The 24,311-nt window shown below is 39.0% G+C and overlaps 1 protein-coding gene across 2 annotated transcripts in view; it reads right to left on the reverse strand.

Moving 5' to 3' along the window:
* Positions 1-1,831: 1,831 nt before the first annotated feature.
* LOC126241855 (STAM-binding protein-like A) overlaps positions 1,832-24,311 on the reverse strand; it is a 62,856-nt gene continuing 40,376 nt past the window's right edge. For both annotated transcript variants that reach the window (XM_049948042.1, XM_049948041.1), the window contains 4 exons: positions 16,694-16,831; positions 13,979-14,091; positions 11,486-11,588; positions 1,832-2,290 (listed from right to left, as the gene is read on the reverse strand). In XM_049948042.1, the coding sequence (XP_049803999.1) occupies positions 2,228-2,290; positions 11,486-11,588; positions 13,979-14,091; positions 16,694-16,831 (417 nt within the window). In that variant the 3' untranslated portion in view covers positions 1,832-2,227. The remainder of the gene's footprint in view (positions 2,291-11,485; positions 11,589-13,978; positions 14,092-16,693; positions 16,832-24,311) is intronic.

Consider the following 24,311-nt stretch of genomic DNA (forward strand, 5'->3'; position numbering starts at 1 on the left):
ATTATGTCTGTGAATCCCTTTGCTTGATAACAGTACTCGTATGTATACTTTGGGTATCACATAATAAGATGACCATTCTGTAACACACATTCACAAGTCCATGTAACTTCCATCTCAAAATTTATACCATAGCCGCTGATCAGTATGAGTTGCATACACCCATGAATTGTTAGTACTGGAACACAAATAGTAATATATTCCCCCTCTCATCCTCCAATCATGCAGTGGCCATGCCAAGTCAATTACAGTAAGCACATCTTAAAATATTACTGTCTCTGTAAGTAATTTTGTTTGTTACCAAGCGGTTAAATTACTCTAAGAACCTCTTAATGTTAGTTGAAGTTTTTAGATTCAGTTGTTAATTAGTGTATGCATATTATTATAAAATACGGCTGAGAACTGCAGGCCATATGAGTACTTGATTTGGGCCACATGTGACTCATGGGCCACAGTTTGACGACCACTGGCATAGAGGCTGAATTGTAGCCTAATATTCTAAATTTATAGATTCTGCTCCTCTCTCATTAGGAACATACTTTACAATGTTTTAGCCCCATGCAGTAATTGTTGCAATTGTTTAGTTGGCACTTAATTACTGCACTGTTCTATTTACAGATATGATTGTGTGATGTGAACCAGTTTGCAGACATTGCACTACAAAGCTACTGATTGTGTTTAGTGTATGCAACTTGCTAGGTTTTGTTAACACAAGCAAACAATCATGACACAATAATACTGCACATATGGCTCAGTATTGATAACCAAGTTCTGCTGTATTTCACCTCAGATCCAGTAAACAATAAAAATGTCATGACTAATTACACTGAACTCCATGAGATCAATTGAATTATTTTGTAAATGCACCAGAAATAAAGTCTCGGTTTCCCCTCGTAACCTGCTTGAATACAAACATATATAAAGACCATCATCAACAGGTCCACAGAATAACAAAAATGGTTCAAATGGCTCTGAGCACTACGGGACTTGACATCTGAGGTCACCAGTCCCCTAGAACTTCGAACAACTTAAACCTAACCAACCTAAGGACATCACACACATCCATGCCCGAGGCAGGATTCAAACCTGCAACCATAGAGGTCGCGCGGTTCCAGACTGAAGCGCCTATAACCGCTCGGCCACAGTGGCCGGCACAGAATAACAAGTGAAGCCCAATATGAAATGTAAATTGATATTAGTTGAAAATATACTATCAGTGTACCAGCCACAAATAATCACAATTATTAGTGCAACTGCACATTTACAGATTGTATCTTTTACGTTTGTGCCCTATGGATACAATTATCTTAAAGAAGTCATGTCTTCAGCTTCCTAATTCATTTGTTACCTGTTCACATACTGTACCACTGTGAACTGAACTGTAGTATAAATTATAGTATAGTCTGTTTTTCAGTAATGTGCCTTACACGCATCGCAAACAAAACTATCATAATTACCAATCAGTTATACAAAGATTTATGAAAACTGATCGTGATTCTGGTCTTTCTTACACAATGTGACCGTTTCACAAATATCCTCACTACATCCACTTGGGCCACACGTGTAACTCAGTGTAGCTGAAGCAGGAACTTTATCAAAGTTAACTGTTATAAAGGTAGTCACACCATACCAGGAACATTATAAAACTGTGCTATGTAAGTTGTAGTTTTTGTGGTTGTATGTTGTACGTTAGGACTGCAATGCATACAACTACAAAATTTTTCCATTATTTTTTATAATTTTTTGCTTCTTTCATGATACATATCCATGATTTTTTTTTCCGTTTGGGGCATGGTAACCTTAGGAAAGCACAACCTAACGCAAAACAAGTACATTATACCAGTAACAGATTTTACTGATCCTCTCTACACAGCACATCTGTTGACGATAAGCATACGGAGTGTGCACTTTAATGCAATCTCTTGCTACCTTTGTATAATAGACACATGCTTCACCACTGATTTATAGCTCTTCAAATATCACAAGCATTATCACAAGCAATAATTTCCTGATAAAACCACAAACAATAACTGTATGATATTTGCAGTCTTTTCATTAAAATGAAAGTCATAAAAAATATATTTGTGAATGATGAAATGAATAGCTAACAAGACCATGTAAAAAGCCCAGCAACTTTTAACTTTCCAAAGGCAGACAGGATGAGGTAGCCCGTAAAATTGTTATAAATTTATGAATATCACGTGATATCAGTCTTCATTTGCCATCACATTCATCTTCTCAGGTCGACAACCTCTATACAGGCTCTATTATCCAGTCTGGAATGTTCTGCCGTCTTAAAAAAAAAAATAAATAAAGACATGTAAATTTCACGTATAGTGTACATACATTAAAATGAAGATTGAGCAATTACCTAGAAACATCTAAAGTAATTTAACTGGTACAAATAAGAAATAAAATGTATGTCTCACAGCCAATAACTATAATGTGTATGTGTTTTACGAAGAATGAAACAGTACTGTCAAACAATAGAAGACATCATAACTATATAAACAGAAATAAACAGATTTTCACAGCTCTGACGGAGCCATTCTTTGAGCTCAGAAGTAAGAAAATAGAAAGTATTATAAAAGTTCTTTCTAAAAGTAAGTGCACCCTGTGGCTTCTAGCAGATCATCTACACTGCAACACATAGGCAATTCTGTCTTATTACAATAGTAAATAAATATATAAATGAGATTTTTGTTCCTGAGCACACTTCTAGTATGATTTTGGGGGAAGGAGTGGGGGGGGGGGGGGGGGAGGGTGAAGGTCTCATTAGGAGTGGGAAGAGCCAGCCATTCCACACTTGACCAGTTTGTCAGTAGGACTCACAATGTCAGAGCAACAGGTGCACCCCTCCATTGTGCGACACATAATTATATAATTTCTTGCTCATGAAGCAGTTCAAGCGATGGAACATGATCCCTGTCCTCTCACCAGCATTACAGATGAAAACATTCATGTTGTTTGAGACATTCTTGAAGAAAATCATTTGGTGAATGTATCTGCAATAGCAGGATAGGTCGAAATAAGTTATGAGACCTGTCAAACCATCATCACAAATGACCTGAAGTTCTGTAAAGTTTGTGCCAGATGAGTCTCTCAGCTTTTGACCACAGTTCATCGAGTTGAGACATTTTGAGGTCTGTCAGATTGTCACCTATGATGAAATGTGATTCCACCAATACACTATTCCTGAGTCAAAACAACCCGGTACAGAGTGGCAGAGGAAACGGGAGACAGACAGACACATCAAAAGCCAAGACTCAACTATCAGCTGGCAAGGTTCTTTCAACTGTTTTCTTTGACTGGCAAGGCATTCTGGTAATTCATACGAACATAGTACAATCAAAGCTGCTTACAACTGCGAGCTGTTGAACCAGGTGAGAGCTGCATACTGCCACAAAACATGAGACCACCCAATCTGAGAGGCCATCCTTCTTCATGACATTGCCAGATCCCACACTGCATGTCTAATGGTCTCAAAACATGAAGAAATTCACTGGACAAAAATTGATCACCCTTTTTAAAACCTGGACCTACTGCCCTGCAATTTTCATTTGTTTGGGCTGCTTAAAGGATTTCTAGGAAGGTAACGATTTGGAGATGACCAAGGCATTGAGCGATTTGAGGGCAATTGGCTACAGACACACTGACACAACCAGTTTGACTGTTCAATGCTGAGATAAAAAAAAAAAAAAAAAAATCTTGAAACTTCCTGGCAGATTAAAACTGTGTGCCCGACCGAGACTCGAACTCGGGACCTTTGCCTTTCGCGGGCAAGTGCTCTACCATCTGAGCTACAGAAGCACGACTCACGCCCGGTCCTCACAGCTTTACTTCTGCCAGTACCTTGTCTCCTACCTTCCAAACTTTACAGAAGCTCTTCTGCGAACCTTGCAGAACTAGCACTCCTACCAAGTTTGGAAGGTAGGAGACGAGGTACTGGCAGAAGTAAAGCTGTGAGGACCGGGCGTGAGTCGTGCTTCGGTAGCTCAGATGGTAGAGCACTTGCCCGCGAAAGGCAAAGGTCCCGAGTTCGAGTCTCGGTCGGGCACACAGTTTTAATCTGCCAGGAAGTTTCATATCAGCGCACACTCCGCTGCAGAGTGAAAATCTCATTCTAAAAAAATCTTCCTTCTCCCCGGGCAAAATGTATTTCTAAAGGAGGAAACTATGCAGAAAAATAAATTATAGTTGTCTTTAATTTTTCAATTAATATTTTTAAAGTAAAATCCAGTTTATATTTGATTTACCATCATACTCAGTTTCCATATGTTTCTTTGGTCACTATCTTAACATACATTTTTTTTTTAAATTTCCATTCTTCTCGACATCTACATATACTCTTAAAACCAATGACACTGATGCAGTGCCTCACTCAAATTATCAAGCTGAGAGAGAGAGAGAGAGAGAGAGAGAGAGAGAGAGAGAGATGCATAGCAGCTTTGCCTGAGGGACAACAGTAATAGCACTTTCAATGTGCTGCTGTAGCTCTTCCAATGTGTGACAATTATTTGAGTATTTTGTCCCACATGTAAAAATAGGTGGCTAAGAGACTGCATTGCCTCTGCTGATTGTCTTCTCTTCACTAAATACCTCATGCACTGTCTCGAGGCTGTCAAGGTGGCACGTGCTGCTCCTCCACCTTGCTAAAATCCCTACAGTCTTTCATCTTCTGAGAGTTGCTTCACATAAGAATTAAGCAGTTTCTGGACATACTGATTAGCAATAACAGTTTGTCAAAAGCACTGTGTTACGATGCGGAGACTGGGCAATGTGCACGAAGCATCAATCCTGAGATTATGCAACAGCTCTTCAGAATACTGACAGGGTTTTCTGATGCTTAATGGCACATGGTCTGTGAGTTCACATATTCTGACAGATTGAACCAAGCCTCATCTCAAGAAATGAAAAACTGAGGATCCAAACGTCCTAATTAGAGATGGGGGATCCGCTCCTGAACTGATTCATAGAGTTGAAACTTTCAAAGGAGTGAACAATCAGTGATTCAGAAAAAAAGAACGGTAGCTCCAAACGTTTCCCACAGCAGAGAGAGAGAGAGAGAGAGAGAGAGAGAGAGAGAGAGAGTTGGAGCAGATTAGCGGGGCCTCTGCTGGTCAGAGCACACTGCACGCCACACAACACAGCCAGCGCCGGCCTCTGCCCTGCTTCTGCCTTGGCTGCCTGCATTGTGCAGTGCCCCATTGGATTTTGTGTTTCACATCTGCCGTGCCGTCTCTGTGCTTCCTCTGCCGCGTGCAGTGTCTGGCGCACCTTAACTTAGCATCGCACTCCGTCAGCGATCGTTTCAGTCGCACGTCCTGCCCTCTGGGCAGTTGATGTGAGCAACAGGACAGAGAGCCTCCTAGCGGAGAACATAAGAACTACTTGTAACAATCTACTCGCAAGAGAACGGACGATTTGTCTCGGAGCGGGTGACTGATGACTGTTCACCGCTCCCCCCACCCTCAGAACTCGCCCGCTCAACACTCACCCAACCATTCTCGACTCTAGCCAGAGCGTTGAGCAAAGCAACTCAGGTGTCACTCTGGTCTCTGCGGTCTTAGCTCACGCAGTAATACAGCTCGCAGCTCGACCTGCTTGACTCAGCGCCTCTGCATCGGAGTTCATCTCTACTGGATATTGTTCTTCGTAGAAATACCGGTATGTATATTACATAATTATGTTATGTATACATCATTTGTTTTTATTTTATTTTTATTTCTTTAAACTGGTCAGATTAGGTTCCTGACGACTCCTCTTACTATAGGATTTTTTATTATGGACACTCGAATTCACGCTTTAATTACGAGCGAACCGATAAACGTATCGCAAAATGTGATACACCAATATTTTCCTTGTTTTATTCTGCGTAAGGCTATATGCAGCACTTTGGTCTTACAGTCAAATTTATATATTTTTTCCTTATTGTAGTAAGGATTTTGCGATTTTAGGCGTCTTCGGAAGAAAACGTTCACTTTAAAAATATATGGCTTACAATGTATTTGTACGAGGTTAATGAAATTTTAATACATTATAGCCAAATATATTGTTAATGTAAATCTCAAGTTAAAACATTTTCCGATCACCCAAAAAACCACGATAGTGCAAAATAAATCAATAATCAAAAACTTTGTCATATCGTGGAAATTTCAATAAACAATACAATCAAAGGTGGGAGACGAGATACTGGCAGAAGTAAAGCTGTGAGTACCGGGCGTGAGTCGTGCTTCGGTAGCTCAGTTGGTAGAGCACCTGCCCGCGAAAGGCAAAGGTCCCGAGTTCGAGTCTCGGTCGGGTACACAGTTTTAATCTGCCAGGCAATTGTTATACTACAGATTTCAGAAATCATATGGCTCTAATGACTAGCACACTTCTCACTGTGTGTAATAAGATCCTTATCTTCACAAAATGTACAAAATAACAATTAAATATAACCAGATGTTATCACCAATATATAAATAGATCCTCAATTTCATGTTTTACAAACTCAGCTCACATAGGCAGTAGTCTGGAAAGTTACTACGACGTCTTTTGCTTTTCTGTCTGTTCATTCTTAGAAAAGCAAAACTGTCCTAGAAGCCAAAACATCCTGAGGAGAATAATTTTCCAAACTGGTAAGTGATGAATGTGGCGCAGCATCTACACAAACAGCAGCAACACAGACATGATTGACAAGGAATAACATATCAACATTCATATTACAATCTTCTTTCAACACTGATAGGCAAGCCGCCACCTACACACACGATGAACACATCAGTGAGTCATCTTTGCAAATGACCATAAAGCAACTAAGTGGTTGCTCATGTAGAAACACGCAAACTGGCTGATGTCACTGACTGTTTATTTATTTATTTACATGTCAAGTTCCGTACGAGCAAATTGAGGAGCAAATCTCCAAGGTCATGGAACATGTCAGTACAGAAAATTACAACATAAAAGTAATAACAGATAAAAATAAAATGTTTATGAACTGAAAAAAGTCAATCCACAAGTTTAAGTAAACGCAATCATCAATACAACAAGAATCAGCTTAATTTATCGAGGAACTCCTCGACAGAATAGAAGGGGGTGACCCATGAGGAAACTTCAGTTTCGATTTGAAAGTGCATGGATTACTGCTAAGATTTTTGAATTTGAGTGGTAGCTACTTGAAAATGGATGCAGCAGTATAATGCACACCTTTCTGCACAAGAGTTAAGGAAGTCCGATTCAAATGCAGATTTGATTTCTGCCAAGTATTAACTGAGTGAGCATAAAAAATCTTTTATTGTGCCACAGTTAGTGATCCATCCCAAACCATCCCAGTTACTGGCCTGAGTCATATTCTAATTTGATCACTCGCCATAGAGTACGTAGCAGTGTTTTGACTGCTTAAGATGTTGCAATGTGCTGACTGCCACCAGAAGACTTAGCTGTACATTACAACTGGAGTCTTAAGACATTCACAGAATAAAGTACAAAAGATAGAAATGTAAATGAAACAAAATCTCACCGACAGAAAACATGAGGGAAAAAATAGCTATTAATAATTGTAGAGGCAATTAAACTATAGTCTGTGGATACTGCAGACAGGTTTTTGGAAGGAAAGTGTTTTCTGACCTAAGATTATCAACAAGTCATGACACAAATACTGTCAAAATAATTTGGAAAATTTATATAAAAAGTGGCAAGAAGTGTCAACAATCTATCAATGATGATTTTGAAGAAACAAAAACAAAGCCGTATGCACAAGTAACTGTAAAAGACTCAACAAAAGTATGTGCAAATGTTAAAAAGTGCTGGAAAGCAATTTGGCATAATATATGCCAATAACAGAAATTCCTGGATAAAACAAGGAACTTAAATATTAGCACAATGATAGGTCAATGGAACAAAAACTTTGAAAATACTGTAATACAGTTTGGGCTTTAAAGTCATGTTCAGGGCATCATCAGCATTGTTGCATCTGCTCTGAAGAAAGTTCTACCAACACAGTAACAGAATCAACCAACATTTAAGAAATTGCGATTTACTACAATGCTTTACATGAAGCATCGTTCATAAGTAACATGTTTTTCTGAACACCTCCCAAGCATATGATGTGTACGTTCATATTTTCCCCAGTGTCAGAAGCATTTTGAAATGAGTGTATTAGCAGTCTCCAAGCCTATTCATTTTGACTGTCTCATTTCTTTGTCAAGAAACATCAAGAATTTCATGGCTCACTGGTAAATATGTTAGGTTAACTATTAAACATTTTACATAACTAATTTTGTGATAATGTGTGTATAACCTGCAATGAGTAATTAATTAAAATCCAAAGACTGATCTGACTCCAAACTGATTTAGTTGCCATAATCCATCTGGAGATCAACTCACTTAGCTTCATACTTGGTCCAGTGGTGTTCCAACAGCTACAACATAGTACAACAGTGCCCAAAAGTTGAGTACAATCAAGAAACAAGAGTGTACTTCTGGACATGATGTCAAACAGGCTACAGAACAATGTGGACCTCATTAACAAGATACCTGGCACAGCATAGGGTCCTATACAAATAATTATAAAGGGTAAAGCCAAATACACAATTTTTTTTTAAAGCGATGAACACAGAAAATCTCTTGTGTAATAACAAAAATGTCAACCATGTGTATGATTACCCCCAATGAACACACAATGAATCAGTCTCCACTGGAAATCAGTCCCATCCCCGAGAAGCAGCTGCGCACAGCCCACAAGAATCCTTGATATTAACTCAGATGTGCAGTTCAACTTCCAAGATATGCTTTATTCAGATCCAATGACCTCACTGGTCAGTTCCATGTGATATATTGTCATGGAAAAAATAAAATTCATTCACCACAGCAGGTTCATATGGACAAGCATTCGTGTCCATGAAGAGAAAGAATGGAGCAACAGACCTCAACGTGTCAAGTGCGTGGCTACAATACTTCATCTCTGCACTTCTGGTCACCGACAGAATCCCTCACAGTATGTAAGCTCATTCAACCACATCCATCCACAGCCAACAAAAAATTGGTCTCTTTCCATAATGTTTTAGTGATTTTACTACCACTTTCCTACTAGACAAATGTGTGATTGGAACTGTTCTGCAAACTGAAAGGGATTTCACCAGTGAAGTGCACATCTTTCCACTGACTCATGGTCTAATCTCAGATGATGCTTACTCTACAATAATCAGATTCTACTCTGCACTCTCACAAGTGGGACAGAGTAACAGTGTTGGATGTTTGGCATACAGACCAACAACTTTGAACCTCTTATATACAGCTTGTAAGGAAACTGCAACTCCTGAAACAGCTGTAAGCTTGGCATACAACGGTTAGTACATGGCGCCAGATGATGGTCTCATGAAATGGTACTTTTTATCAATTTTATACTGGCAAGAATGAACATTTGTTGTATATTAGAATTGTCACCAAAGGTTCAAATGATATTTTGTCACATATTCAAGGCTTTTGAGACAACACTCCACACATGACTTTGATAGAGGCTACTGAGGATCATCCACACTATAAAAATGTTCTAATCTTTTATTATAATATCTTAACAGCCTCCAATCATATGATTTGTGTCATTAACAGTTTTTTTTTAGACAGTCGTCATCATCAGATGATATGAATAGGTTAAACAGTAACTCATCACAAGGCTGCATACGTGATGTGATCAAAATATACGGTGAATGATTTTATTAGCAACAAAGTAACAAGTTTACATGGAATTTGATTTACTCTCCTTCAAAGTACTGTCCTCAGCTAACAATGCACTTATCACCATGCTGAATCCATAACTGGAAGCATTTCTGGAAGGTTTCTATTGGAAGGGCATTCAGCTGTTACACCGTGGCCCTCTCAATGTCGGGGAATGGTGACAAAACATTTTCCTTTAAGCATAGTTTTAATTTTTGAGGAGAGCCAGAAGTTGCACTGTACTAAGTTTGGGTAAGGTGGATGTAGACACACCGGAACATTTTTCTGGCCAAAAGCTCATGAATCAAAAACAAGGTGCGGCACGGCATGTTGTAGTGATGAACAAGAAAGCTATTGGCCCAATTTTTCTGGTATTTTTCTTCATACATAATTTTGCAAACATTGCAGTACACTCCTATAAAACTGGGCATTTACAGTTGTTCACCTTGGAACAAACTCTGAGCGCACTATGCTCTCAATATCGGAAAAAAACAATGAGTATGACTGATATCCTATTTTGACTGACGTGCCTTTTTAGGGTGAGGAGATTCATTCGTTTTCAATTGGAAACTCTGGATATTCATCTCAAGGTCACACCAACAAACCCCAGTTTCATCTCCAGTTACAGTTTGGATATGAAGTCCATATATGAATGAAAATGATCCTTCAATTACATGCAAACTGGCACATGATTTTCCTTCTGTTCATCACTCAAAAGTCTGGGTACAAATTTTGCGATCACTTGTCTCGTTTGCAAATTACCTAGTAAAATGCTTTGCACAGATCCATATAAGATGCTAAGTTCTTTAGTAAGTCCTCAAATAGTTAATTGCCTGTTTGAACGAACAATTTTTGCCACTTTTTTTGCATCTAGGTTCATGGACGTTCTGAATGTTGCTCATCTTCTACTGACTGATTCCCACTTTAAAATTGTTCATATGAATTATAAACAGCCTTAAGAGTTACTGCATTATCACCATGCACCAATTTCAACATTTCGTGTGTTTCTTTGGCACTTTTTTGAGACTTGAAACAGAGCTTAATGTTCATGCGTTGTTCGAAATACATGCTGCACACTGTTTAAAATCCATGATGTGTTACAGACACAGTAAATACAACCTCATTTCAGCATCTCTGAATGCTGACTGACATAGACGCTACCTGTTCCAATGTATCAGGGTATCAGACAAATAACATAAATGATTGTAGCATCAGCAGATGATGCTAAAAAAATTTCATCCATCATATTTTTGATCACACCGCATGCAACACTTTGGAAAAAGAACAACTGAATAGGCCACCAAGGGCAGTCACAACTATGAAGCAATTCATGTTATGAGTGCCTCCTCTGGCACATTCAGTTGCACTTTTATTGAAGTGCTGTACATATCCTTTTGATGAGTTACATACTAATATATTAAAATCATGAAATGATAACTTTCTAAAAAGTCAAAACTTAACACACTTTGATTTCTGAATCAGACACCCTTTCCTATACAAACTGCATAATTCCCATACGTAAGAATATTTACTGTTTTCAGTAACTGTTTTCCCTTTTCTTTCTACTCTTCTCTTTTCCTGATTATGCTTAATTTCTGGAAGCAAGTGTGTTTGTCTGTTGTTGAAACAAAAGACTCGTATTTGATAAATTAATCTGTGTCAATAAAATGCTTGCTAGGGAATACTTCATTATCTCTTGGTAGCAGCAAAAATGTGAAGTGTTTTGTTCTAATTATATTCTTTATCTACAAGAAACTTATTCATAGCAGAAAAATGAGAGGAAGTAACTTACAGTAAATAGTGGTGGTTCAGTGGGATGAGGGTGGAATCCTGTCTGCCTGCAGTTTGCTATGAAGTCTAGACCATAATTTGGTGTTAGCATAAAGAATCCATTTCTGAAATAAAGATCATTTCCATACTATTAGTGACATATGGTAAACATAAATTATTAATACAATGCATAAGATCATCAAGTAACAAAAAGAAGACACTGGTAAGACAAATTAGAAAACATGCCCAAATTACTAATTTTGTGTGTGTGTGTGTGTGTGTGTGAGAGAGAGAGAGAGAGAGAGAGAGAGAGAGAGAGAGAGAGACAATGATGCACCAATAGTCAAGATGTTGACCTTTCAAATAGGAACATACACATGAATGGAATCATTGAGGCTTCTGGACAAAGTGCTTCCTCGGAACTAATTGATTAACAAAACCTCACATATGTAAAACTACATTGTCCTAGTGTGATACATTGTCCTGGTGTCGCAGGCTGACTGTGTGTATGTATGTGGTTTCGTTAGTCAGTCAGCTCAGAGAAAGAACATTGTCCTAAATCTTAGTAACAACTTCAATCTAGTTTAAGCACCAATCAATTGCTAAATGGCTTAAAATACTGTAATATGATTTTCTCAAGTTCATGGTGACAGAAAGTGTCCTGCAACCATTTCATCACTTTGCTGGCACTGGCAAAATATTTGACACCTAAGAAATGGCTCGAAATTAAAATGCACTACAAATTTGATAGATAATATAGGTAACGTGTGTCATCTCCCAGGTAGGACTTCTTTTAGTGCATAAGTTCTCTTAAGTGACAGGGCTGGCAAATATTATGATAGAATGATCTTGCTGGCACTTCTCACAAGGATATTAACATAATCGTAATAAGCCTCACAATAGTTCTTCGAAGCAAATGTTTGTCATTGTCAGTTGATAAGAGTAGTTATTGCTACAAGGCTGGTGACATTCTTATGGCAGCATTCAAGTTCACTGGGCCAAAATTGGCAATCATGAATGAGTGCAAAAGCTTTTAGAGTTGAATGAAAGTAAGTGTAAGAGATGGTTAGAGGCCTCCCACATGTGCACTGTGACCAAAGCTTGTGCTGCCAACTGTTGGCGAGACTAAAAGCTGAATTAAACCTATACAATGCTCTGTACTGAGTGTGTAATCAGAGGGTCCTGTTTCTCCCATTTTAATTCAATGACAGCTAGCATATGATTCAACGCAGTGATTAGATGAAATCTCACATCTCTATTGATGAGACTGCTGCAAAGTCATTGCAGTCCGATTTCTCTTCCAGTTCTGGCAGTGGGCTCTGTGAGTCTTTCCAAGTACAAGGGCTTTTCCACACGTGTGTGATTGCCACCTGTGGCCCCAATAAATTTGGATGCAGCTGCGCAAACATCACCATCCATGTCTTGCAGCAGTAACTGCTGTAACCACCTGATGGTATGTAACTGGTGCTCTGAGGAAATAATATGGGACTCATATAATGTCATCCAGAGGCAAATACGGGTAAAGTATTTACAATAGGATCCTCCGAGCAACCCTGAAAGGTCAGAATATGGTAATAAATGGTTAATGGTGGCATACAATATTGCCAGTATATTGAGAAGCATTTGCACATTTCACAACAAAATCACTGAAAAATCATGGCCCTACTTTGCATTCCAGGATTGGTCAATACACTTCCTTGATTTTTAGAGGGCTCAGTAAGTTAGGACTGGTTATTGTGCCACAGGAATGTTGTGTGAACAGGATAGTGGGGTAAATGTGAAAGATGAAGGTTGTATGTTGCATACAATTTAAAATTACTTGTCTTTAGTACATAACACAACAGCTCTCTCTCTCTCTCTCTCTCTCTCTCTCTCTCTCTCTGTGTGTGTGTGTGTGTGTGTGTGTGTGTGTGTGTGTGTGTGTGGTGTTGTTCAAACTAGTTCAAAAATGGTTCAAATGGCTATGAGCTCTATGGGACTTAACATCTGAGGGCATCGGTCCCCTAGAACTTAGAACTACTTAAACCTAACTAACCTAAGGACATCACACACATCCATGCCCGAGGCAGGATTTGAACGTGAGACCGTAGCAGTCGCACGGTTCCAGACTGAAGCTCCTAGAACCGCTCGGCCACAGCGGCCGGCTATTGAAAATAGTACCCATGTCACTAATATCTGGTATCTTTCCACACCATAGGAGTTTAAACTTTACCAGGATTACAGGAACACCATACAGAAATAATGGCCACATTACATATACATAATTGTGACAACAGGCTATACATACATATGTGCACTACCTCATTTAATACCACAATCAGATGTCGTCATACAATGTGAGATCATAACTTTGCATTATTCACAACGTAAAAGTGTTTACTAATTAGTTTCGGAACAGTCTGAGGTCTGCAGCTATCAGTGGTAGAGTAATTATGACACTGAAGACCAAATAATTTTCTTATATGGTTTGTTAAATACTTCACAGTAATATATTTAAAAATGAATTTATACTTACTCATTGTACCTAGGTGCACAAACAATAGCAAGTGCCTCTGGCATCATACGTTGGTAAGAACAATGTGTGTGAAGATCCACACTAGAGAGGAATGCTGTCTGACTAGGATGTGTCTGTAAAAATTAGATAAACATGTATTAAAGTCAAGTGGAACCATATTAAAACATATTTACGTGTGAACAACAATAGTGGAAAGTAACGGTTTGCTTTCCTTTTTTTTGTTTATATTGTAACTGGATGGATCTTCTCACCAAGCAGCATCACTAGAACACGCATGTATAGAAGTATTGCAATTCGAAAGCTTTCGGAGACAGTGGCTAATTCTGGCAGCAATTTGAAGAGGGAACGAAGAGGGATGAAGGAAAAGGACTGTGAGGCTTAGGATATGAGAAGACTTCAGAAAAGTTGACAGAACCCCACATCTGGGAAGACTTACCATACAGGATGAGAAGGAAAGACTGATTGTTGGGGACTGAATTAGACAAAGTTTTAAAATCTGGGAGGTTAGTGGTGGAAGATAGGGTCGTAAGCAAGACAAAGGTTACTGACAAAACATCGTGCTTTAGTTAATAAGAGCGGAAGCTAAGTGGTGGTTGGATGGGGAGGGGGCTGGGGAATGCACATGTCAGAAAAGAAAAGATACAGAAAACTAAAAGGAAATCAAGAAAGGAATAGTTACAGAGAAGAAATGCTGAAATCAAAAAAATTAAGGTCACATTAAACCTACTAACAAACATCAGCATTTACATTTTGATAGTTGCTATCCTTTCCATGTCAAACAGTCTCTCACATACAGCCTTGGCATTCAAGGCAAGCATATTTGTTCAGATGCAGATTCTTTACATCTATACACCAACATTCTCACCTCAGCCTTCACTGGACATAATTACCCCACCAGCTTAGTTCAACAGCAGGCTTCCTGGGCCATCACAACCAATCCTGGTACTGTTGATTTCTCCAAAAAACAACTTCGGAGTACACCTCTTGTCATTCAGTATAGTCTTGGCCTTGAATGGATCAATCGGCTACTTCGACAAGGCTTTGACTTCCTAAAATCGTGCCCTGAAATGTGGCCCAGTCTGTCCAGCACGCCTAGAATACCTTTTTGTCACCCTCCCTATCTCTGTGATATCCTTTTCAGACCCCATGCTCCTTCTGCACCCATTTCCCTGTCCTATTGCTCCCACCTCTGTGACTGTCCCTGCTCTAAGACTTGCCCCTCCTACCACCACCTACACCAGCCCTGTAGCCGGCAAAACATATATTGTCAAAGGGAGAGCCACCTGTGAAATGGCACGAGTCATGTACCAGCTGTTATATGAACTCTGTTTGGACTTTTATATTGGCATGACTACCACCAAGTTATCAGTAAGGATGAATGGACAGGGCAGAGGATGTATAGTGGCAGCATGCTCTACAACAATGTAGTCATGACGTCCATGACTGTTTCACCACACGTGCCATCTGGATTCTTCTGCCAGACATGAGTTTCTCAGAATGCCACAGGTGGAACTGGCATTCCAACAGGTCTTTGGTTCTTGCCACCCACCTGGCCATAACTTACATTAATTTCTCTGGCCTCCGCATTTCTTTTCAGTAACTAATCCTTTCTTCGCTCCTTTTTAGTTTTCTATATCTTTTACTTTCTGACCTGTGCACTCCCCACCTCTACCACATAAAATCACTTAGCTTTTCCAGTCTTACTAATTCGTGCACAATATTCCGTCAGTAATATCTGTCTTGTGTATTGCCTTATCTTCCACCTTTAATCTCTCAGGTTTTCAAATCTCATCCACTGCAGTCCCCAGCCAGTCAGTCACTCTTTCTCATCCCGACCCCCAATCCACAGTTCTGTGCAACCTTTCCAACTCTCCCCATTTCCTGAACCTCACCAGTCATTTTCCTTCACCCCCTTCCTTTCCCTTCAACCCTAAGGACCCATTGGCTCCAAAAGCTTGTAAGTTTCAATACCTTAATATGTGTGTTCTCCTGGCACCAAATGGTTAGTAGACTTTTTTTATCTATCCAATTACAATATATTTTCAAAAACTGAGTATATTTGTTGCTATATCTTTATTTATTTTTGAATTTCATGGATCCTTGATATATATGTATCACTAGGGTGTAGAACATGTCAGATTATTACAGTAATAACCATATTTAAGTAGTCATGAGGCTTACAATCTAAAACATAAGTAAACAAATACATGAAAAGTGAGGTCCGAATGTTCAACAATAACACAGAACAGCAGTAATAATGATCATATGAACAAATTATAGAGCTTACATTCTATTTTATATAAAAAGCATTTTGTCAACAAGTGATATACCAGTGCTACATAGAAAGTTCACACAGTAATGATTATAATTACACATATTTCACAAAGTATTACACACTGTTAAAAAATTTCTGTAAAGAACAGAAAGAGCTATCCAAAAAATAAAGCTGCATTTATACCACCGAACACAGAAACTTTTCTCATAATTCAGGATATACGGCCAACCCCTGCCCTGCTTCTTTACAGCAATTTTAATACATGTCCATTATTTTACATTTTATTACATGTCCATTATTAAAAATCATTCTTTTCTTTATGTTGCTGTCTGATTCCTCTTAACAAATTAATGCCTATTATCTTCAGAATTAATACACTGATAAAACAATAAATCATCAGTTAGTGACATAAGTGAAATTATAAAAGGAATATGACTTACATGAATCCAACCTAATGTAATTAAATCATGCTGGTCTTGATAGTCAAATATTTCTTCCTCATTCTGTGTAGTGCATGAATCTGGTGTACCAGTCTGCTTAGGAACCAGCAGATGAGTTATAATCAACTGATTCTGTTCCTGTACAAAAGAAAGGCGTATATTGCACAAAATAAATCAAAGAATAAAGTCACAGTTATTATTATTTTTAATTAAAAGAGATGAATAATTAACCACTGTGGACTCAGACAGTAAACTGTATATTTCATAATGCAGGAGAACCTTCAGGGATGAGCTACAGGCCATTAAGTTCATTAGCACAGAGAGGTAGTTATTAGCAACTGCATTTGTGTGCCAAAATGTTAAACTTTTATTTCCCCTATGACCAGTTGGGTAAACCTATTCTCAGCCACGGTCATGAACACCACAGTGCTTTAAAAATCTTCAGACTGATAACTGCTTTACTCTTTTTACAAACCACTGTGATTAATTTCTCTACTCTTGACTTCACTACATGAACCCCTGAGTGACTTACCTCTCTTTCACAAACTCCAACTGCCTATTATTCTTTTGTCCTTGAGAAAGGAATTAACTGTTCCTAAAACTAGTAGTCTTGTCTGCTTCTAAACATTTGTTGGCAGTACTAGGCAACCATTATATCTCCTTGTAATTTTATTGTTATGAACAATGTTGGATTTTCATATTTTTAATAAACACCTTTATGTGAACTTCACATGTGCTTCAAATTTCAATCTGCAAACAAGTTGCTGCTTTCAAATAAACCACTGTTTTTCCACTCACATTACTCAGTTACAATTTGTATATTACTGTGTACTTTCACAGCAACAAGTTTTAATGAGACGAGTAGTTTCCAGTAGAATTTTAAATGTGGAGAAAGGGATTAAGATGATTACAGATAACCTGCTGTAGAGACACAATGCACAAAAGTAAATGTTAACAAGCATCACCCTACTTTAACACAGCCCATTTTTCTCTTTTCAAAAAAGAAATTTGAGTCGTAGTCCTCTTCCCTATGTACTGCCCTGTTTCAATTGTCATGTAACAACTGACTTCATTATTCTGCAATGTCAACAGACAGTCCAAAGTCAAGATGCCTGTGGATGGGGCAGGTGTGAGAGGTGAGGAGGAGGGTGGGGGTTGGGTTGCTTACTGCCTATTCTATTCTATCAGATATGTGACAGGCAGCAGTGAATCTGCGGTTCAGGAGCAATGTTTTCTTATGGCAATATGTCAGTGCTGCATGGCAGTTCTCTTGTGAATGTTTGCTTACACTATTTAACCTAGGTCTTGAAGAGCTGCTGACTTGCAAACGCACATGGCACATTGGACTGGGACTGCTGGCAGCCAGGACATTGGCACCTTTTAACGATCCTCCCCATTCACACTGTTGGGGCAGTTAATCATCCAATATCCTCTGTAATTTTCTACTGCTCTACCTATGGTTGTGGAACAAGCACACAGGCTTCTTGAAAATTAATAGGTCAGCCACAATCCAAATGGTGTTTGGCTATTGCTGATCTGTTTCCCTAGGCCCACATAACAGTCATGCTCCAATACACAAGTTTTAATCAGTCACAGGTTTTGTCAATGCAGATAGAAATAAATTTATGATCTTTGGTGCACATACAGCAGACATAACATACAATTTGAAAAGATGACAGCCTTGTCTCACTTGTCAACATATTGTGATTCTGTTATAAAGGAGGTCATCAAGATTTGAATAAACAGTAACTATTTTAATGCAGACTTAGTAGGGTGTAAGACAGGCTTTGGACTTCAGAAGAAGGTAGAGACGGATGCTCGATGCTTGTAGCCTGAAGATGCACAATTTGCCTTCCTTACACACACACACACACACACACACACACACACACACACACACACACACACACACCAGTTCGGTGCTTTCTGATTAGTTGCAAATGCTGTAATCATTCCTATTAAGTGGAAAACCATACCACCTCCAGCAGTCAGTGGTTTATTACTCGAAACACCAATGGTGGAGAAAGGGATCGAAAGCTTGAGTGTTTCATTTGAAACAATGCAATTTGTAAACTGAGAAGATTTTATTCAGACGTGCCATCGCAAAAGACTGAGGACACAAGAACTGTGTAATTTCCTATTTTTCTTCTTTTAACATCAAACAAATGTTTAACACAGAAAGATTTCACTTTTCAGAGGAACATATGTACCTGCTTTCTGTAATCATTTTGTCACCCAGACTCATCAGCTTGTTATTTTTCATTAGACAAAAAGTAAACAATGGCTACTACCATTGCTATGTTACCAACTGTCTTTGGGTATTGCTATTGTCAAAATTCTTCAGACTGTTTTCTAATTTGGTGATTGAGTTGCTTAAGGCAGATGATGAAAAATGGTGGTCAAAAAGAGAAGTCCTTAAAGAGTTTCTCATTTTTTGACTCTACAATGGTGAAGATAATTACTGACAGATATCAAATTGTGGCACTGTTCAAACCAGAATTAAAACGCATCAGAATGTCTGCACACTAAGATATGGAGATTTCACTGCGTGTTTGATTCAAGCAAGCTAGGCTTTGGAATGCTCTGATATTAGCAATTTCATTGTTAGAGAGTGGGTGAATTTTCAAAACAAATGTGTACTGAATTTTCTGCAAATCCAGGCTGATTGGAAAATTTTGAGGGAAATTGTAAAACATCTGCAGCAATGTTAACTGAGTTTACCATCTACGCCTAAGATTTTCTGCACTCTCCATTGCCTTCAGCATGGTACAATATGATGCAAAAGGTATCTTCAACACCAGTAAAACTCACTTTTTTTAGTTCTTTTTCCTTAGGGGATGACAATGTTCAGGGGGGAATTATCTCAAACAAACGAATTAATGTTCTGGCAGGATGCACTTTGGATGGACCTGAAAAATTACCCTTACTATCATTGGCAAAAGTTAAAAAAAACATTACCAGTCGAATATATGGAAAAAAATGAAAACTGTGAAAAAGAGAATGGTGACCACTATGTTCACCAACTGAATTCTCAATTTCATTAGCAGATCCTATGAAAAAAGGTTAAAGTGCCAATTAGATTTTCAGAAATTGATTATTTTCATTGATCAATTATTGCTTATAATCTTCCAGCACAACTCAGTAATAAATAAAGAGCTATATTATATTTTGTCTCTAAACAATAGGATAATTTTACAACTTGTGGCAACCACTGATATGCAATTACTCTGGAATGAGGAGTGCTCTATCTCCGGATTCAGTGAGCTTTGGTTGTTTTCGTATACTGTGCTGTACTTTCATGTGATCTTGTGTGAATTAAAGTGTTTCATCGTAAATGTTTGTTATTTCTATCCGATGACTTATTAGCATAGACAGAAAATCCACATTGGTGAGTCCAAGTCACACTTGTGCATCACTTATTACCAGTTTTACGGCAACTCAAACAATGACTCTACTCCCAACCTTCCCAACAATGCAGGATGTCACTATTGTGGGACTAACTTTCGATTGTGAAGCGCAACATTTTTCTGCGGGTGCTACAAATACAATGAGAATGCTTGCTTTTCCACTGTTCATTCTGCCCCCTTTGTCATGGCAACCCAGGTGCAGCACGCACTTGCACTGATGCCTAATACTGGATTCTATGTCCAGCAGGAAGTTCCTTCTGCAGGAGATTCTGGTTTCCTCTCTCTGGAGTTTCTACTTCACTCCAGTAGGGACCACTTGGCTGTACAGTTTTGGGGTCAACATGCACAGCTCCCATCTCCCTAGTGTGGTCTGCTACTACATGCATCGCACACCTTCGACGCCAACTTTCTCACCTATCACTCTCTGCCATTTAATGCGCCCATTTCCGACCGACCAATGGGACATTCTAGTTAACTGCGCTGGGATACTCCTGCATCTGCCCAACCTACTGTGCTGTGCAGATCTCAAGCGACGTACTAGCCATGGTTCCGCCATGTCATTTGGCACTCAACTGCGATCTTGTGTCTTCCTTCTGGAATCCATCCATGTCTGTCGTTGATGCTTCCTCCTCAGGTTTTGCTTGTGGTCACGTGCTGCCCCTTCCTACACAGACCATGGACGATGAATCGCCTGCAGCACACCTCAGCACAGCTGCTTTTGTTTCAACCATCTTGCTTCACAAAGCTCCGTGCTGGCCATGCTGTGTTCGTTGTGTGGCCATACAGGTCCCTTCTCCACACGACCTGTGAGTGCTGGGCATCATATTGAGCCAACACAAGTGCTGGACTATCATCAGAACATCACACCTGTCGTCACTGCACAGTTGATCCCAGTGGATGCTACTTCTCTGAACCCTCGCGTGGTCCATGCCCTACAGACTCTGCTGCAAACTCTCCCTCCAGGTCATTTTTCGAAGCTGCCGACAATACAAATGGACAACCCTATGATGTGATTTACCTAGGTGGACAACTTGTTGGACATACACAGTTTTATAGATGATGGTACTCATTTTGTTTGTTTTGTTTGTTTGGCGAACCATTTGTATTACCATCTGGACCTTGTTAGTGCCTTGTTGCTAAATCCACCTGAGCATAACAAATAAGCTTCTGCTTGTGCTCACCTCATCGAGTGTCTTTCACATATGCCAGCAGGTGCAATCCATGGCATCATTTACAATGACAGTGTAGGTGTCAGAACCCCTTCCCAGCTGTGATGACAGCTTCATGTTGAGGTTACGACAGAGGTCATGCTGGACTTAGCGCTCTGGGCACTGTGGTTAGTTAAACTGTCGCAGGAATTACAATTACAATTAATTCCTCATACCTCTTCATTACACAAGGATAAACTATGGTTGGCTGACCAGGCATATGCCATTAATCGACACCACTACCTACTTTCCTCACACAGTGCAGCCTCTGCTACTGAGGTTGGAAAGCCAGCACCTATACTTCCTCTCGCCAGATAGAGATTGCGCGCTGGCTCACCTTGAGCAATGCAATGGACCACAGGCACCTAGCAGCCAGTAACAGTAACTACCTGCTGCCTCTCGCCAAACTTCACCAAGTACAGCTGAGCCAGTGCAAGACCCCCACTCCCTCCAGGTTCTTATGATTCTAAGAATCTTATTCATTATGGCGACTTCTCTGCAAGGAGACGGGTTGAGAGTAGGCAGAGTTCCATATAACAATAATCCAAGAATCCTGAACATCCATCTCTTGACACTTTTGGCTTCATTTCAAAAACAATCCAGAATTGTGTTTGACAAGTTAATGCGCAACGGACCAGGACTCAAAATCCAATACCTGCAGTTCTCAGGCTGTCTTCTGTTCACTTCACTATTCAAGTACATAACATTCTATCCAAGTGCAGTCTTCTTTCCATTCCTGCCAAGTTTTACAGATACTTTTCAATGCTGTTGTTGGGCTAGCACATTTGGGAGAGTGAATATAGAGCTGAGTTTGGTTGGTTGGTTGTTTGGGGGAAGAGACCAAACAGCGAGGTCATCGGTCTCGTCGGATTAGGGAAGCATGGGGAAGGAAGTCGGCCGTGCCCTTTCAAAGGAACCATCCCGGCATTTGCCTGGAGAGATTTAGGGAAATCACGGAAAACCTATATCAGGATGGCCGGACGCGGGATTGAACCGTCGTCCTCCCGAATGCGAGTCCAGTGTGCTAACCACTGCGCGCCACCTCGCTCTGTGAGCTGAGTTTCGTTTCTCAATCAACTACAGTTTGTTACTGGAATGGAGTACTTCTACTCCTTTGCAGAGTATGCCTTTGTTAACTGAAACAACAATTTAAAACTGTGTGTAACAACTCAGATCACACCTGAAAACTGCTCTCCATGGACAGTGCTTGTATTAAGTTAAAACTGTCCACCAGTCCCTGTGGCGTGAAGTTGGCAGTGAGGTATCTGCGAAAAGTATATATCCAGTTTTGGGTCCCAGACTAGTGCATAGATTTAACATGTCATATATAATCAACACAGTGTATGTTACTAAAATGGGAAGAAGGCTTCCACCTAAGTAACTTGATGTGTAGAGCACCTACTGAACTACAATTGTCTCTGAAGTGCAGAAATGTGTACAAAATAAGCACACAAGGCTCATACCTCTATAAGTAAGAATCATACCTTTTTAATAGAACATCTCAGTTAAATTTCAGTTACAATAAATTTCTTAAATGGGGAACTGCAGAGTAATCAAAAAGCAAATCTATTGGGATATACTTTGTATATTGTCTCTGCATTGCCAATTTTACAAACTATGAATTTATTTGAATCTTTCTGGCATATTAAAACAGTGTGCCTGACTGGGACTGGAAGTGTAACCCCTGCATTTCATACGAAATGCTCAACTGCCTGAAATACCAGGCACAAATCATGACCCGCCCTCACATATTTACTTCTGCCAGTACTTACCTCTTATTTGTTTATCAGTTTTGGTAGTAAGGAAATGAACAATAAAACAAGATTTGGCTTTGGGATTTTTTTAAAAAAATCAGTTACGATTTTGCAGTTTAACTCTAAACTTAGGAAACAAGAATACAAAACTGTCAATAAAATTCTTCTGGACTGTTGACCGCATTGTCAATATATAAAATGCTCGATGTCGGACAATTTTATATATTGACAATGCAGTAACAGCCTGGAAGAATTTTATTGAAAGTAACAATGGCCGCAAAAGCCTATGCTTATAAGAATACAAAAGTTTGGAAATTGTTATTCCATTTTCTTTTCCTTAATGGAATTAGCTTGAAACATGGCAACTATTATATTCCTTTAGATAACTATCTTTCTTCTTTGAATTATTACACTGGTGGCAGATGGACCTCATTTACTTAAAAAGTCAAAATCCCTATCCAAGCAGCACTTCTGAAATTCATAGTTCACTGGATTATTTGAGTGCTGCAAATTCAAATGACACAGTTACTTTTCTATAAAACTTAAGTTTTCAAGATAAATCTGTAATTGAATTTGTTCCAATATCATGTGATCGTAAAAATTCTGTGAGCTACTAACTGTTTATTTACAAAGAGACATAGTTCATTCAAAATCTCTAATTTCCTTCTTTACGGTATTCAGTTTACTGTCCTTGAAAATCCATTAACTACGAAATTATTTGTAATTAAAGTGTCGATTCAACTGAAAACACTTCTGTTATTTGAGCCTTTAAGCTTGTTCATCCCGGATCTAACGTTATACTTTTGTTGCCCTAATTTTTGTGATCCAGATAGTACATTTAATTATCTGAATAAATTATGGAAATTATGAACCTGAGAAATTCACATGAACCCTATGAACCCCACATTAAGTGCATATCGTATCAATAAAATGTCCAATGAACTTTATTACATATACAGTTGTCTTTCATACACATAAACAAAATTACTACTTGGTTTAATAAAATGACACGATTACTAAATTTGACCCTTACATTATGAAGTGAAATGTGATTACTGATTTCATTAATTATCCCTTCACCTGTCTTTATATACACTCAGCGAACAATAGGTCAGCAATCTGCATCGAACTATCACAAGCTAACATCTCTGTCAGTTCGTGTAATCACCAAGCAGCAGTCATTTTGTTACTCTGTTAGCAACAAATTTTGCACACTCTATGTGATTAAAGTGTGCACCCAAGAATCATC

The sequence above is a fragment of the Schistocerca nitens genome, chromosome 1 (assembly GCF_023898315.1).
Source record: "Schistocerca nitens isolate TAMUIC-IGC-003100 chromosome 1, iqSchNite1.1, whole genome shotgun sequence".
Taxonomy (NCBI): Eukaryota; Metazoa; Arthropoda; class Insecta; order Orthoptera; family Acrididae; genus Schistocerca; species Schistocerca nitens.